The 15886-nt window shown below is 30.7% G+C and overlaps 1 protein-coding gene across 4 annotated transcripts in view; it reads left to right on the top strand.

The window, feature by feature from the left end:
• LOC117167768 (ubiquitin carboxyl-terminal hydrolase 48-like) overlaps nt 1-15886 on the top strand; it is a 311237-nt gene that overhangs the window by 225308 nt on the left and 70043 nt on the right. For all 4 annotated transcript variants that reach the window (XM_033352943.1, XM_033352951.1, XM_033352936.1 and 1 more), the window contains one exon: nt 5286-5411. In XM_033352943.1, coding sequence (XP_033208834.1) covers nt 5286-5411 — 126 coding nt within the window. The remainder of the gene's footprint in view (nt 1-5285; nt 5412-15886) is intronic.

Here is a 15886-nt window from a genome sequence, read left to right as displayed (position 1 = left end):
TGAAAAATCTCTATCCCATCCACACACTACTCCTTTCCCCTGCCGAGTGAGTCACGCCTACCCCGAAAGGGAAATGGCTTAATGGTGTAATAAAATAATAATAAATAATCAAGCAAGCATCACAATTTATGAACAATCCGATTTTCAAAATGGACGAATTTGAATAGTGGCCGGAATTCAATAGCGACAGAAATGTGAAAGCTCCTGAAATTGAAAAGCGCCCCAAATTTTAATGCAACTAAAGTTTAATACGTAACGAAATTCAAAATGATTCGAATTTAGAAGTGACTAAAATTCAAAAGCATTAAAATTTAGGAGTGACCGAGATTTGAATGCAACGGTATTTGAATGTTCACCGAAATTTGAGAACTCCCGAAATAGAAAAGTACCCGAAATTTGAATGCAAACGAAATTTAATAAAGAAGGAAATTAGGTATGATCTGAATTTAAAAACTGAAATTTTGTAGCATTGCGATTTGCGAAGGAACCGATATTTTAAGTTGCAGACAGTGAGCGTTGGCCGAAATGGAATAGCGACCAAAATTCAAAACGATTGGAATTTAAAACCGACCAAGATTTTAAAGTCCCTGAAATTCGAAATGATTCGAATTTAACTTTAAAAGCTACTGAAATGAAAAACTCTCTGAAATTAAAAGGCACACGAAATTGATTAAAGAAAGAAATTTGGTATGATTCAAAATAAAAGCCAAAGAAATTTAGAAGCATTGTAATTTACAAACACTCCACATTTTAATGTGGCCGAAATTGAGTAGTAACCAAAATATAGAAAACCGACCAACTTTTGGAAGGATTACAATTTAGGAGCGACCGAGATTTCCAAGCGACCGAAATTAATATCGAGAAAAGTTTGAGAGCTCCCGAAATTGAATAGCCACCGAAATGGTAAATGACGGAAATTCTATAATTCTTGAAAAAGCGATCAAAAGTTGAAGGCAGTACAATTTAGCAAGGACCGACATTTCATAGTGGCCAAAAGTTATTATTGGCCGAAACTCGGAATGATTCGAATTTACATTTAAAAGTTTTCGAATTAGAAAAACCGCCGACATTTAAGTGTAAAAAATTTAATTAGTATTGAAATGTTGTATGATTCGAATTAAAAGCAACCGAAATTTGGCATGATTCAAATTAAAAGCGGCTAAAATTCGGAAGCAATTTACAACTTAGGAGCGATCGAGATTTGAAAGCGGTCGAAATTTATTAGCGATTAAAAGTTGAGAACTCGTGAAAAAGAAAAACCACCAAAATTTAAATTCAGCCGAAATATAATAGATACGAATGGTTAGGGTTTAAAGTCAACCAAAATGTAGAAGTATTGCAATTGAGGAGCGAAAGATTTCAAAGCGGCCGAAATCTAATATTAACAAAAATTTGAGAGCTCCTGAAATAGAAAAGTAAATAATTATAATTTTTACTTTAGGATAGGCATTTTTAATGAACAATTATCATTTTTAGTTTGAAACAGGGAATTTCAGCAAAGAAATCTAATTTTACCAATTGGACAAGAAGCAGAAAATTTCTTCAAGAATTCTAAATTTGACTTTTGGAACAAGGAATTTCTCGAAGAATTTTAATGTTTGATATGAAACGGGAAATTTTTATAAATAATTTTAATTCTGATTTCTGAACAGCGAATTTAAACAAATAAACCTTGCTCCAAGACAGAATTCTTCAGATTTTGTAAATTCCTTGTTCCAAGTCAGAATTTTTTAATTTGAAGTTATTTTTTGCACCTAAAACATTTGTCATAATTTAAAAATTCACTTTTCCAAATTTCAAATAGAGAAAGTTAGTATGTATAGAAGATAGTAAATATAATTCTGATGTTGAAGAGGGTATTTTTGGAATTATAAGTGATTCTGACTTAGATCAGGAAATTTTCGTCAAGAAAGATCATTTTCACTTTGGAATAGGGGATTTCCGTAAAAAATTATAATTTATGCTTTTTTTACTAAATTCTTCGTTGAAATTCAGAAGTATAATTCTGATGACCAAGGATATATTGATTAAAAATTATTTGAAAGCTTTTGAAATTGAAAAGCGCCCGAAATTTCATATTGACCGAAATTCAGAAGCCTTAGAATTTACGTACGTTCGACATTCAAAAGCGATTGAATTTTGAATCTAATCAAAATTTAGTAGCTATAAAAATTCGGAATTATTCGAATTTAAAAGGGACAAAAAAATGTTAAGTTTTGCAATGTAGGAGCGGCTGAGGTTTCAAAGTGACTGAAACTGAATATTGACCGATTGATTCGAATTAAAAGCAACCGAAATTCGGAAGGATTACAATTTACATGTGATCAAAAATTTAAAGTGGTCGAAATTAAACAGTGACCAAAATTGAATAGCGACCAAAGTTGACATTATTTAAATTTAAAAGCGACCTAAATTTGAAAGCATTAAAATTTAATTGCGATCGAAGTTGTAAAGCTGCCAAACAATCGGCCATTTTATAAGTAAAGATTAAATAATTTAAAAGGCTTTTAATATACAATAAAAAGTGACTCCGTTTTTGAATTATTCTTTCCTTAATAAACCTCGTTATTATTCTGGATTCTAGAGAAAACGAAAATAATTCTTAAATCTGAAAATTAATAATGTCTTGAGTCTGATTCGATCACAAAAACTTGTTAGACTTACGTGCACGTGCGTTCACGATGTAAATTGTCAGTCTGGCAATGTCCGCTGCAATCCTAGAAGTAAAAAGCTGTCAGTCTAACAAGTTTTTATTCCAACTGGTCGAGATTTAGACGCGGTACATTGTTATTACAACGACATTGATCTCTCCACGCGTGTGACTTGAAAACGTGACTTCAATAAACCCTGACAACAACTAGAAATACAAGAGAATCTGACTGGAAACTTAAAATATTTTGTAATAAAAGCAATCATCTCAAAAGTATTTTCAATATTTTCAAAAGCTTCTAAATCTCGGTCGTTTCTAAATGAAAAGGCCGAAATTTTGGAAAATTACAAGTTTCGATCACTCATAAATTTCTGAGTTTTGGCCACTCTTAAATTCGAAGACTTCCAAATTGTGGTATCTTTGAAATACGATGATTCAGTATTTTGATATGTTACAAATTTAGATCGCTAATGACTTAAAATGTTTACGAAATTTCATTCACTTTTAAATTTTGGACGCTGGTAAATTTCAAACACCTTTAAATTTTGGTAACTTTTAAAATTGAGTAATTTTGAATTTCGGTAGACTTTTGATTCAAAGTCTTTTAATTTTCGGTCGCTTTTAAATGAAAAGGTCAGCATTGTGAAATTAAAAGTTTCGGTAACTTATGCGTTTCTTAATTTCGGTCATTTTTTAATTTGACGGCTTCTAAATTTTGATCCCTTTTTTTAGGATTGCAAGATTCGGACGCTAATCATTTAAACTGTTTCCCAATTTCGGACATTAGTAAGATATAAGCGCTTTTAAACTTCAACCAGTTCAACTTCGTCGTTTCTGAATTTCTGTAAGCTTTTCATTTAAAGACTTCATAATTTCTTTCACTTTTAAATAAAAACGTCAAAATTTTGAGAGGTGACAAATCTCGGTCGTTTCTAAATGAGAAGACGAACATCTTTTGGAGAATGAGAGTTTCGGTTGCTAAAAAATTTCTTTATTTCGGCCATTTTCAAATTAGACGGCTTTTACATTTTGGTCACTTTAAATTCCGATAATTCCAAATTTTCGACTCTGGGAAATTTTAAACGCTTTTAAATTTTGGCCAGTTCGACTTCATCGTCCCTATTGAACATAAATTTGTCCGAAATTGAAAAAAATTTTCTAAAAATATTTAAAAATCTGCAGTAAATTTTTTCCCTTAACACATTTGCTGGCTTTCAAATTTCGGCCGCTTTTAAATTCGAGTAATTCTGGATTTGGGTAGCCTGGTTGCTTCAAAGGCTTCTAAATTTCGGTCGTATTTAAAGGAAAAAAACGAACATCTTTTGGAGATCAAATGTTTCGCTGGGTTATACATGACTAAATTTCGACCGTATTCGAATTGGACAACTTCCACATTGTTAGGCTTTGAAATCCTGTAATTCCAAATTTTGTTATATTCGAAATTATATCCGTTAATGTTTCAACATTTTTCCGAACTTCAGCCGCTTTTAAATTTCAGACATTAGTAAATTTTAACTATATAAATTTTAAAATATTTCTAGAAAAATTTTCGCTTTTAAACTTGTGTCGCTTTCTAATTTCGATGGCTTTCAAATTTCGGCCACTTTTAAATCCGAGTTATTCTGAATTTGGTTAGGCATCTGATTCAAAGGCTTCTAAGTTTCGGTCACTTTTAAATGAGAAGACGAGAATCATTCGGAGATTAAAAAATTTCGGTCGCTAATAAATTTCTGAATTTCGACCACATTCAAATTGGACAAATTCCAAATTGTTGGCTCCTTGAAATTCGATAATTCAAAATGTTGGTATTATTAAATATTAGGTGGTGTTAAATTTCGGCCAGTTCGACTTTACGGTCTCTTCCAAACATAAATTTGTCCAACATTGAAAAAATTTCTCTACAAATTCTTAAATATCTATTAATTTTTTTGATTTTAAATTTTAGTCGCCTTATACTTTTGGTGACTGTGAAATTTCGACCGCTTTTAAATTAGACTGATTCTGAATTTGGGTAGCATTTTCGGTTCAAAGGTCTTTAAATTTTGGGTTGCTTTTAAAGGAAAAGATGAACATGTTTTGGGAATCAAAAGTTTCAGTCGCTTATAAATTTCTGAATTTAGACCACATTGACATTGGACAACTTCCAGAGGTTAGTAGCCTTGAAATCCTGTGATTCCCAATTTTGATAAATTCCAAATTGTGGTCGCTTTGAAATCCGATAATCTCAAATTTTGTTACTGGTAAATATTATGTGGTTTTAAATTTCGGCGAGTTGGACTTCTCAAATCTCTATTAAATGTGTTTGGTTTTAAATTTTAGTCCATTTATACATTTGGTGGCTTTCAAATTTCGGCCGCTTTTAAATTCGAATGGTTCTAAATTCGGGTAGGCTTTTGCTTCAAAGGCTTCGAAATTTCGGTCGCTTTTAAATGAGAAGACCAAAAATAATTTAGAGATCAAAGTTTCTATCCCGTATATATTTCTGAATTTCGACCACATTCAAATTGGACAGTTTTTATATTGTTGCTTTTCAATTTCGGGCAGTTCGACTTTATCGGCTCTTCCCAACATAAATGTGTCCAAACTTGAATACATTTCTCTACAAATTCTGTAATATCTAGTAATTTTTTTTCAGATGATGCCAATTTTTGGAGCTGGACCATTCGATCAGCATTTAATGCTCGATGGACACGAGCTGCAGAACGACTCCGAAACTCTGAGTGCTTTGGGCATCTTTCCCGAAACTCTGCTCACCTTAAAGGTAAGAAAAGAACTTTGTTGTTTTACCTTCATTTTACCTTCGACTGCCGCAATTACGCCCACCAGCATTTTGTTACGTAATCTGCGACAACGGTATCTCTTCCCGCCGTTGAGTAATCGTCGAATGACAAAAAAATCGGATCTGCTAATCGACACGCAAAAAGAAAAGGTGTGATCCAACCAAGTCAAGGTCAGTGAGTGACGGCGGGATACAAAACACGAGCAAGGAACACGTAGATCGTGCTACGACCTGCAGGAATCCCTTTCTGGATCGCGATCCAGCGACATTCCACCTGGGAAGAAATCATAGAGACATTTTGTGATCTATCGATCTTGCCGAGGGCACTCCCAGTATTTAGAAAATTCAAACTTCCCGCCTTTTTTTCTAGTGCGATATTTTGGGGCGGGAAAGAGAAATGAAGAATCGAAAGTTTCGAAAATTTTTAATTGCGGTCACTTAACATTTTTTTCGGCTTTTTAAGCTTTAACTGTCGGGCAGTTATAACATTCGGCCGCTTTCTCAGTTTGATCGTTATCGGTCGGCCATTTGAAATTTTGGATCGCTTTTTAATTTCGTATACTTTTGGATTTCGGTCGCTTTCTATTTTCAATTCTTTCAATTTCTGATCACTTTTATATTTCGGCCGCTTTCTGATTGTGGCTGTTTCTAAATTTATTCGACAGTTTGTAAATTTCAGTTGCATTTAAATTTTGGCCGCTTTTTAATTACCGTAACTTTGGATTTCGGCCGTTTCCTACTGATGGCCTTTTCCAAAATTATACCACTTTCTATTAAATATTTTTTGCACTCTGATAGCATTAAAATTTTCACGGCATTTAAATTACGGGCGCTATTCTACCTAATGAATTCCAAACTTTAGTCGCTTTGAATTTTTGGTCATTTTCTAATTTTGGGGCTTTTTTCAAATTTATATATATTTTTATTTGATTTTTTTGTAAATTTGAGTGGCATTGAAATATTCGACGCATTATAAATATTTACGATATCATGTAAAAGGTTTTAAAACTTCTTTCGCTTTTTAATTTTGGCAGATTTCTAATTTTAGCCTTTTCCAAATTTAATACCGTTTTCTTTTCGATTTTTCATAAACTTTTGGGGCATTGAAATTTTCACCGCTTTCAAATTACGGACGTTATTTAATTCCAATATTATCCCACTTTGGGCGCTGTTTCGTTTGGTCACTTAAAAATTTCCGCCGCTTTCTAATTTGGTCCATTTCCAAATTTATACCGCTTTTTATTTGATCTTTTCTTAATTTTGGTACTATTGAAATGTTCAAAGCTTTAAAATTGCGAAAGTTATTCAATTTGAAGGTTTCCAAATTTTGGTCGCTTGAATTTCGGCCGCTTTCTCATTTTCATCGCTTATAAATTCCACTGGCTTTCAAATTTTGGTCGCATTAAAATCGGAAGATTTTCAATTTGCAGTCGCTTTTAAACTTTACTTGCTTATAAACCTTGACTCTCTTCTAATTTCGGTCATTTTAAATTTTAGACTACTTTTTAGTTTCGTTAACTTTTGAATCTTGGGTGCCTTCTAATTTTTAACGTTTCCAAATTTAACATTCTTTTTAATTTCGGTCACTTTTGAATTTCGGCCGCGTTATAATTTTGGCCCTTTTCAAATTTATATTGTTTTCTATTAGATCTTTTCTAAATTTCGGTCTCATTGAAGTTTTCGCTGTTGAGAATAAAGGGCGCTTTTCTACTACAAGATTTTGAAAATTTGTCGCTTTGAAATTTCGGTCGCTTTTTAATTTTGGGCTTTTTTAAAATTTATATCACTTTTTATTCCATTTTTTTTTAATTTAGTACAAATAAAATTTTCTCCGTATTCAAATTATGAACGCTATTCAATTAAGAAGTTTCTAAGCTTCGGTAACTTTTAACTTTCGGCCGCTTCCTAATTTTGGCCTTTTGAAAATTTGTATCGCTTTTTTTCGAATTTTTATAAATTTCGGTGACATTGAAACTTCCGCTTTTTAACATTTAGGACTCTGTTTTATTTAAAGATTTCTAAACTTTGCTCGCTTTTGGATTTCGGCCGTTTTCTAACTGTGGGCTTTTTTCAAATTTATACCGCTTTTTATTTATTTATTTTACTTTTTCTAAATTTCAGTGGCATTGAAATTTTCGCCGCCCTCAAATTGCAAACACTATCCAATTAAAAAGTTCTGAAACTTTGGTCACTTTCAAATTTTAGCCACTTTTAAATTTCGGCCGCTTTCTAATTTTGGCTGTTTCTAAATTTATACCGCTTTCTATTAGATCGTTTTCTCAATTTCGGACATATTAGCTTTCAAATTACATAAGCTATTCAATTTAAAGATTTTCACAATTCGATCGCTTTTTGATATCGGTCACTTTTGAATTTTGTTTGCTTTATAATTTCGTTGGTTTTCATTTTTCGGACGTTTTTAAAATTGAATATTTACAAAATTTAGTCGTATTCAAACTGCGATCATTCTACAATTCAGGCCGATTTATAATTTCTTTAGTACTTTCTAATTTCGGTCGCGTTTGAATTTCAAAATTTAAACCGATTTATAATTTCGGTTGCTTTCCACTTCCAATCATTTAAAAAGAGACTGTTTTCTAATTTTGGTCGCTTTTAAATTTACGTAGCTTTATTTTTTGGATGGCTTTTCAATTTCGGACGCTTTCAAATTTAAAGATTTCCATAAATTTCGGTCGTGTCTAATCTTTGGTCATTTTCTGACTTCGGATGTTTCAAAATTTAAACCGCTTTATAATTTCGGTTGCTGTTTAATTCCGGTCATTTGAAAAAATATACTTTTTTTTAATTTTGGTTGCTTTTGAATTTCGGTCGCTTTATTTTTTCGATGGCTTTTAAATTTTGGACGCTTTTAAGTTACAAGATTTCCACATTTCGGTAATGTTTAAACTTCGGCCATTTTCTATTTATTTCGGATATTTCAAAGTTCAAGCTGTTTTATAATTTCGGTCGCTTTCTTTTTTCGATGGCCTTTAGTTTCGAACGCTTTAAAATTTAAAGATTTAAAAAATTTTTGTCGCGTTTTAACCTCGGTCATTTTCTAATTTCGGATATTTCAAAATTTAAACTGATTTATAATTTCGGTCGCTTTCTAGTTCCAGTGTTTTAGAAAGTGACTGCTTTCTAATTTTCTTTATAATTTTGGTCGACTTCGATTCCGGTAGCTTTCTTTTTTGGATGGCTTTTCAATTTCGGACGCTTTCAAATTTAAAAATTTCAATAAATTTTGGTCGTGTCTAAACTTCGGTCATTTTCTGACTTCGGATGTTTCAAAATGTAAACCGTTTTATAATTTCGGTCGTTTTCTACTTCCAGTGATTTAAAAAGAGGCTGTGTTCTAATTTTGGTCATATTTCAACTTCGGTGGCTTTCTTTTTTGGATGGTTTTTCAATTTCGGACGCTTTCAAATTTAAAAATTTCCAAATTTTGGTCGCATATAAACTTCAGTCATTTTCTAACTTCGGATGTTTAAAACTTCAAACCGTTTTAGAATTTCGATCGCTTTCTATTTTCGATTACAATTGGATTTCGGTTGAATTTTAATTACGAATCCAACGATATAAAAAATTCATTTATCGTTGAAAAAAATGTAGATAGAGCCTTTTTTTTCAAAAGTACGGCAGTATTAACGTAAATAAATCTAGGCGTTCGATAAACCTAAAGATTTGTATAATCCGCCGGTGAGTTTATAAAAAGAAAAAAGAGAAACGGCGAGAGAAAAAGTTAACGATACGCCAGATTTATAGTGGCGCGCCTATGGGGATGTAGATAATTGTTGAACGTACCCACTTAGTACTTATCGCTACCGGCATAGCTCTTGTTTAAAGTTCCACGTTTGCTCGCTGTTGTATCGAAATAGAGCAACCCACCATGTTAATACAAACGTGTAAAGACGGTGACAAACCGACGCAATTTAGATTTAAGATCTGCTTTTCTGGCACCTAAGAACCAGACAATGGATAAGTAACGTCGAGCAATTGACCAAGATAAGGCAAGGGAGAGGGATAAGAGGCTCCGAGTACTGTTTCTAATGGCTCGAGATTAGGCCTCTTAATTGGTCGACGACAAGACGACTTAAGACTGAATTCGAGATCCAGTAGCCATTTTTTTCATTTCTTTATTTTTCAAAGAAAAATTTTATTTTAATCTTCGCTCGCTTTCTAATTTCGGTGCCTTTTAAATTACAGACACTTTTAAATTTAACCTTTCAGTATGGACGTGATTTAATTTTTTGCACTGACATGGCTCTGAGGACACACAGACCGTATATCAGAAAGACCGCACGGCGATACGTCCATACTAATTTGTTTATTTTTGCTCAAATGATGGATAATCAGGACACAGGGTTTTTTTTTTTATTTAATATCTCGCGTTTTTAGTAGCTTGAAACAAATTGAAGTGGAAATATAAAATTGTGAATGACGGCAGGCTCGTATATTCTAAGGGGGTTAGGGAAGGGGGCACATATAAGAAGCATTGTGTGGTTTGCGATACCGCACGGGCATTTTTTAATAGAAAATGGAATTTTATAAATTTTCGTTTTAAAAAATTAATGTGAAAACAAAAGGAATTTTGAACCTTTTGAATTAACAAAAAATGATGAATTTTTGATCAAGCAGTTGATTAGATAACGAAAAATATGATTTTTCAACAACAAAATTATATTTAAAGCAAACAGTTTAATTTTCTGCTAAATTGTTGAATTTTCAAGCTAAACAGACGAATTTGTTACAAAACAGGTTAGTCTTGAATTAAAATGTTGCATCAATTTTAGCAAGTTTAAAAAACGTATTGAACCCTTTAACCAAGTAGTGATTTTTAAACCAAAAGTACGAAATTAAGTGGAATATTTGAATCTTTAGGCAAAGCAGATTTATTTAATCGAACATTTGCATGTTCAGCCACAAATGAATAAAGAATAAATTTCTAACAAAAAGATGAATTTTTAATAAAATACATGAATTTCGAGTCAATTTGTGGAGTTTTCTACTATAAAAGAGCAATCTTTAATTAAAAATATCACGTTCGAACAAAATTTAGAATATGCCAAACTCTCGCTTTCAGTCAAGTGTCGGGGTTTGCCTTCAAATAGCCTTGAAATGGTTTCGCAAGGCTGAGAACGGGGTGACTGAACGTGGGAGTTTGGTGTAGTTACATTTTCAGTTTCAAACATTATTTTTAATAACAAAAATAAACGAATTTTCAACAAAACACTTGCATTTTCAACCAAAAAGCTGAATTTTTAAATTAAATAATTAATCTTTGACAAAAAATGAATTTTTTATCATTAGAGTTCAACCCAAAAGATTTTTTTTTGAGCAAGAAGGTTAAATGTCTAAAAATGGAATATTTAAACGTGCTATACGTTTTTAACAAAGTAATTCAAATTTCAAGCAAGTAGTTGAATTTTAGATCAAACGAGATAACTTTAACAAAATAATCAGATTATCAATAAAATAATTACATTTATGAATAAAATATTCATAATTTGGATCGATAATTCAACAAAGTTCGTCTTTTTATTTTGAAAAATCAATAATTTGTTAGAAAATAACTGTTTCCTTAAAAATTAACTTTTGTGTTGAAAATTAAATTTTTTGTTAAATAATCGTATTTCCGGGTTGAAAATGTAACAGTTTTGAAAATTTTAAATTGTTGTTCTGGAAATTTAAGTCACTTTTTGTTCTAAATGTATCCTTTATAAGTCTGAAATTCAGCTATTTCGTAAAAAATTCATGCATTTTCATGGAAATTCATTTGTTTCTTCCAGGATTCAAATATTTGTTGAAATATTTATATTTTTGTATTGAATTCAACTGGTATCAAATTAGTTTTTTTCATTGAAAATTAAGTTTTTTAAACTGAAATTTTGGCCATTCCTTTTTTGGTTAAAAAAACATGTTTTTTGTGTGTGGAAAATTCAACTATTTGGTGGGAAATTCATCATTTTTTTATTGAAAATTTGTCTATTTCGCTGAGGCACCAATTTTATTTATAACTCGTCTTTCTCGTTTAATTCATCTGGTTAAAAATTCATATTTTTGGTTCCAAATTCAGTTTTTAATTTGAAAATTTCAATATTCCATTTTTTGATAACAAAGTAATTGTTCTGTTGAAAATTCAATTAATTTGTTCAGAATTCAACTATTTTGTTAAAAAGTTTTTTTTTTTGTTCTTAAAAATTCAACTGGTTTTGGTTGAAAATTCATCTACTTTTTTGAAAATTTATTTTATTGGTTGAAAATTAACCTATTCTGTCCATAATTCGTTATCTTTTAGTTGGATTAATTAAAATTTTTAATTTTTGCTCCGAAAATATAATTATTCCATTATTGATAATTTTTAGTTCAAAATTCATATTTTTTGCGTAAAAATAAACTTTTCTGTAAAAAAGTCTTGTTTTTGGTTGAAAAACTCAACTGTTTTGTTAACAATTTTTCTTTTTGTTCTAAATATTTGAGTATTTTGGTAGAAAATTTAACTTTTTGATTGGAAATTAACTTTTTGGTTAAAACTTCATTTTCTCGAGTTATAAATTCAACTTTTTCTAAGAATTGTTCTCTTTAGCTTAAAAATGCAACATTTTTATTTCAATATTTTTTCTTGATTGACTGCAAAGTCTTTCTTCACAGAAAGTGGACTACTTTTTTTATAAATTCGTCTATTTGATTTGAAAATTCATCTCTTTTTGAAGAAATTTGATCTCCATTATTCAAAAGGCAACTATTCCATTTCTGGCTGCAAATAGATTTTTTTAAAATAAAAATTCAAGTAGATTGTTAAGAGAAATATCTCTTTAGTTAAAAATTAGTTGTTTTTATTTCATTTGAAATTAATTTTTTACTTTAAATATGACTTAATATCTTTTTGGATGAAATTTACTCTTTTATGGTTAAAACTGCGATTTTTTTTATAGAAAATTATAGTTTTGTTGAAAACACATATTTTTTGTTTGAAAATGTAAGTGTTTTTTAAAAAATTCATCGTTTTTCTTGAAAAGACGGAATTTCTTTCTTTTTTTTGTTGTTAAAAATTGGTCTTTTTTACGAGAAAATTTAACTTCTGGGTTGACAGTTGGTCTACTTTTTTTAATTCCTTTTTTAGTGAAGATTTATTATTTTAAATGAAAATGCATCTTGTTCCTTGAAAATTAAATGGATTTGTATAAAATATGTCTTCTGGGTCGAAAAATAGTCTTTTTCGGTTAAGAATTAACCTACTTTGTGAAAAATTCATCTGTGTTTGAAAAGTCAACTGTTTTGTTAAAACAAATTTTTACTGAAAATTAATGTTTTTTGTTTCAAAGTAGTTGAAAATTAATTTTTTTAGTAAAAAATTTCAATATTCTTTTAAAAATGCAACTGTAGTTGAAAATTCAAGTATTTTGGTGAAAACTCATCCCTTTGGTTGAAAACTTAAGTGTTTTTTTATAACATTCACCTGTTTGGACACAAAAAGTTCTTCCTAATGAATGTAAAATTCACCTTTTTGTTAAAAATTAATACAGCTATTTTTGGTTGAAGTTTAATCTTTTTTGTTTGAAATTCGATCATTTGGTTAAACGTTCAAAAATTTAATTATCTTATTGAAAATTAAAGTTAAATTAGCTTAAAATTTGATAACCCAGTAAAAATGCACCAAGTCTAATTCTAAAAAACTTACTACACGCGGAATTGAACTCACTATAAATCACTAACGTCCCTAGACTTACAATTTCTACATATTTCATGAAAACGATTTGATCACTATAAAAACGAGCTACCTGGAAAAATGCATTTTTTGGCCTGGAAAATCTGGAAAAGTCCTGTGATTTTTTTATTTGCTGAAACGCTAGACATCCTGAATCTTGACCCGATAAAAAAAGAAAGAAAAAAGTGGTGGAAAGCGATGACATGGCTGATTTGAAGTAGCAACAAGCCGAATCTGTTTCTTAGCTCTTAGCCATAAAAAAAAGTCGTGCCAAAAAAAGGCTTGCCGTTTTCGCATTTTTCACCGTTTTGTGCCCTCCTTCCTTTCCCCTTTCCCCGGCGATTTTTCTCTCTTTTTCTGTTCGCCGCGGTCTTCATGGCCGATCGACCGGGGTCTTTAGAGTCGGTCGGCCGCGTCTCCAACGGGCGGCAGCCGCGTTTGATGTCGTGTGACGAATGTCTGCGTTGGATGCGCCTCTCTCTCCTCTTATCTCACTCCTCTCTCTCTCTCTCTCTCTCTCTCCCGTAATCTCGCATCTCGCCCCTCGTCCTAGTCACCGAGAATTTCTGCATTATGAACTCTCCGCGAATCTGGCAGGCTCGATTGGCCCCGTCTACAATCGGGATCACCCAACAGTCCTTTCGGCGCCCACTTTCCTTTCTTTTTCTCACCCTTGCCACATCGGAAATGAGAAACGTATTAGCAATCATTTGGCAAGTCTTTGCTTTTTACCGACAAACTCCTTTCGTCCCCCAAATTTCTCAAATTCCTGGATCAAAAATTCTGAATTTGAAATTTTGATTTGGCCCATCCTGAGCCCTTTTCTTTTCGTATTCTGAGTATGGCCACGATTTTTCCATGCTGTCTTACATGGGGCATACTTTTTAATAAATAATCACCTTGTCAGGTTGAAAATTCAACCTGTCAATGAAAATTCATTTATTCAATTTTTTAATAAAAAGTGATCTTTTTCAAACTAAAAGTTTAAGTATATTTTGTTTGAATTCATCTTTTTTGGTAGAAAATTAATATTTCTGTTCGAGTAATCACCTATTTAGTTAAAAATTCATGAATTTTTTTTAATTCGTATTTTTAGATGAAAATTCAACTGTTTGTTTTAAAATTAACTTCTTTGTTGAATATTTATATTTTTGTGTTGAAAATTTAACTGTTTTGGAATGGAATTTTCTTGCACCTTCTTCCCTAATCCTTTACACAACCGCTACACACTTACTTTGTGGTGGGAGGGGGACCTACAGTTTAAGTTGGGTTCCGAACCACCAAGAGCAACAGCAACCATCGTCCCACTGGATTTGACTGTTTTGTAGAACCTTTCTTCTTAGGAATTCATATTTTCGTGTTGAAAATAGGAAATTTGTGTGAAAAGCCATCCTTTTTGGTAAAAAATTAATCCTTCTGTTTGAAAATCCAACTGTTTCTTTGAAGATATACGTTTTGGTTGAAAATGTATGTTTTTGGGTTGAAAATTCAACTGTTTTGTAGAAAATTCATCATTTTTGCTTGGAAATTCAACAGTTTGGTTGAAAATTTCACTTTTCGGTCGAAAATTCACCTTTTTTGTTAAAAATTCATATTTTCGTCTTAAAAATTCCACTGTTTTGTGGGAAATTCGTCCTTTTTGTTTAAAAATTCCACACGTTGGTAGGAAATTCAACTCTTTTTGTCGAAAATTCAAATTTTTTCGGATTTTAAAAATCGCCTGCTTTGTACAAAATTAGACTGTTTTGTAGAAAATTCATCCTTTTTCGTTAAAAAATTAAAAAGTTGATAGAAAGCTCAATTTCGGTGCAAAAACTTCGTTCTTCTGAATTGAAAATTATTGTTTTTCAATCAAAAATGTGTTCATTCCATTTTTGGTTAACAAGTGTTCTCTTATCCTTTTCAAGCTAAAAATTCAACTATTAAAATGAATTTTTTATAGAAAATTAATATTCCTCGTTCTAAATTATTAGTTAAAAGTCGATGCAATTTGTTAGAAATTCGTCTTTGTTTTGCCGAAAATTCAATAATTGGGTGAGAAATTCATCGATTTGATGAAAAATTCAAGTTTTGTTGAAAATTTTATATTTTCGGTTTGGAAATTCGACTCTATTGTATCAAATGCGTCTTTTGTTATGAAAATTCAACAAGTTGGTACAATATTAAACAGTTCTGTAAAAAATTATTTGTTCTAAATTTAAAATTGTTTTTTTTCAATGATAAATTATATATTTAATTTTTAGTAAAAAAGTGATATTTTTAGAATAAGAATTCAAATATTTGGTTAAAAATTCGTTTTTTTTCTTCTTTTTTGGTAGAGAATACGTCTGTTTGTCGTAAAAATTCAACAATTCGTAATCGTTAATATTCCAATAAAAATTTTTTAAAATAAAAAACCGTAGAATTTATACAAAAAAAATGTTCAACAAATTGGTGGATTCCTCAACAAAAAATATTTATTTCCAACCATTTGCATTTTTGACCAAAAAACATAAAATATTTTCTAAAAAAGATGAATTTTCTACTAAAAAGTTGAATTTTTCAACTAAATGCATGAATTTTCTATCAAAAAGATTCATTCCTTGAAATCCTCAGCAAAAAATATTTTAATTTCAATCCAAAAATTTGCAATTTTAATATCAAAAAGATTAAATTTCTACCAGAAGAGGTGAATTTTCAAATTAAAAAAAAAAATAATTTTCGCGAAAATGGTTGAATTTGCCATTAAAAAAGATTTAAAGAGATTAAT

The sequence above is a fragment of the Belonocnema kinseyi genome, chromosome 1, assembly GCF_010883055.1.
Source record: "Belonocnema kinseyi isolate 2016_QV_RU_SX_M_011 chromosome 1, B_treatae_v1, whole genome shotgun sequence".
NCBI lineage: Eukaryota > Metazoa > Arthropoda > Insecta > Hymenoptera > Cynipidae > Belonocnema > Belonocnema kinseyi.
This window is presented reverse-complemented; position numbering and strand designations above follow the sequence as displayed.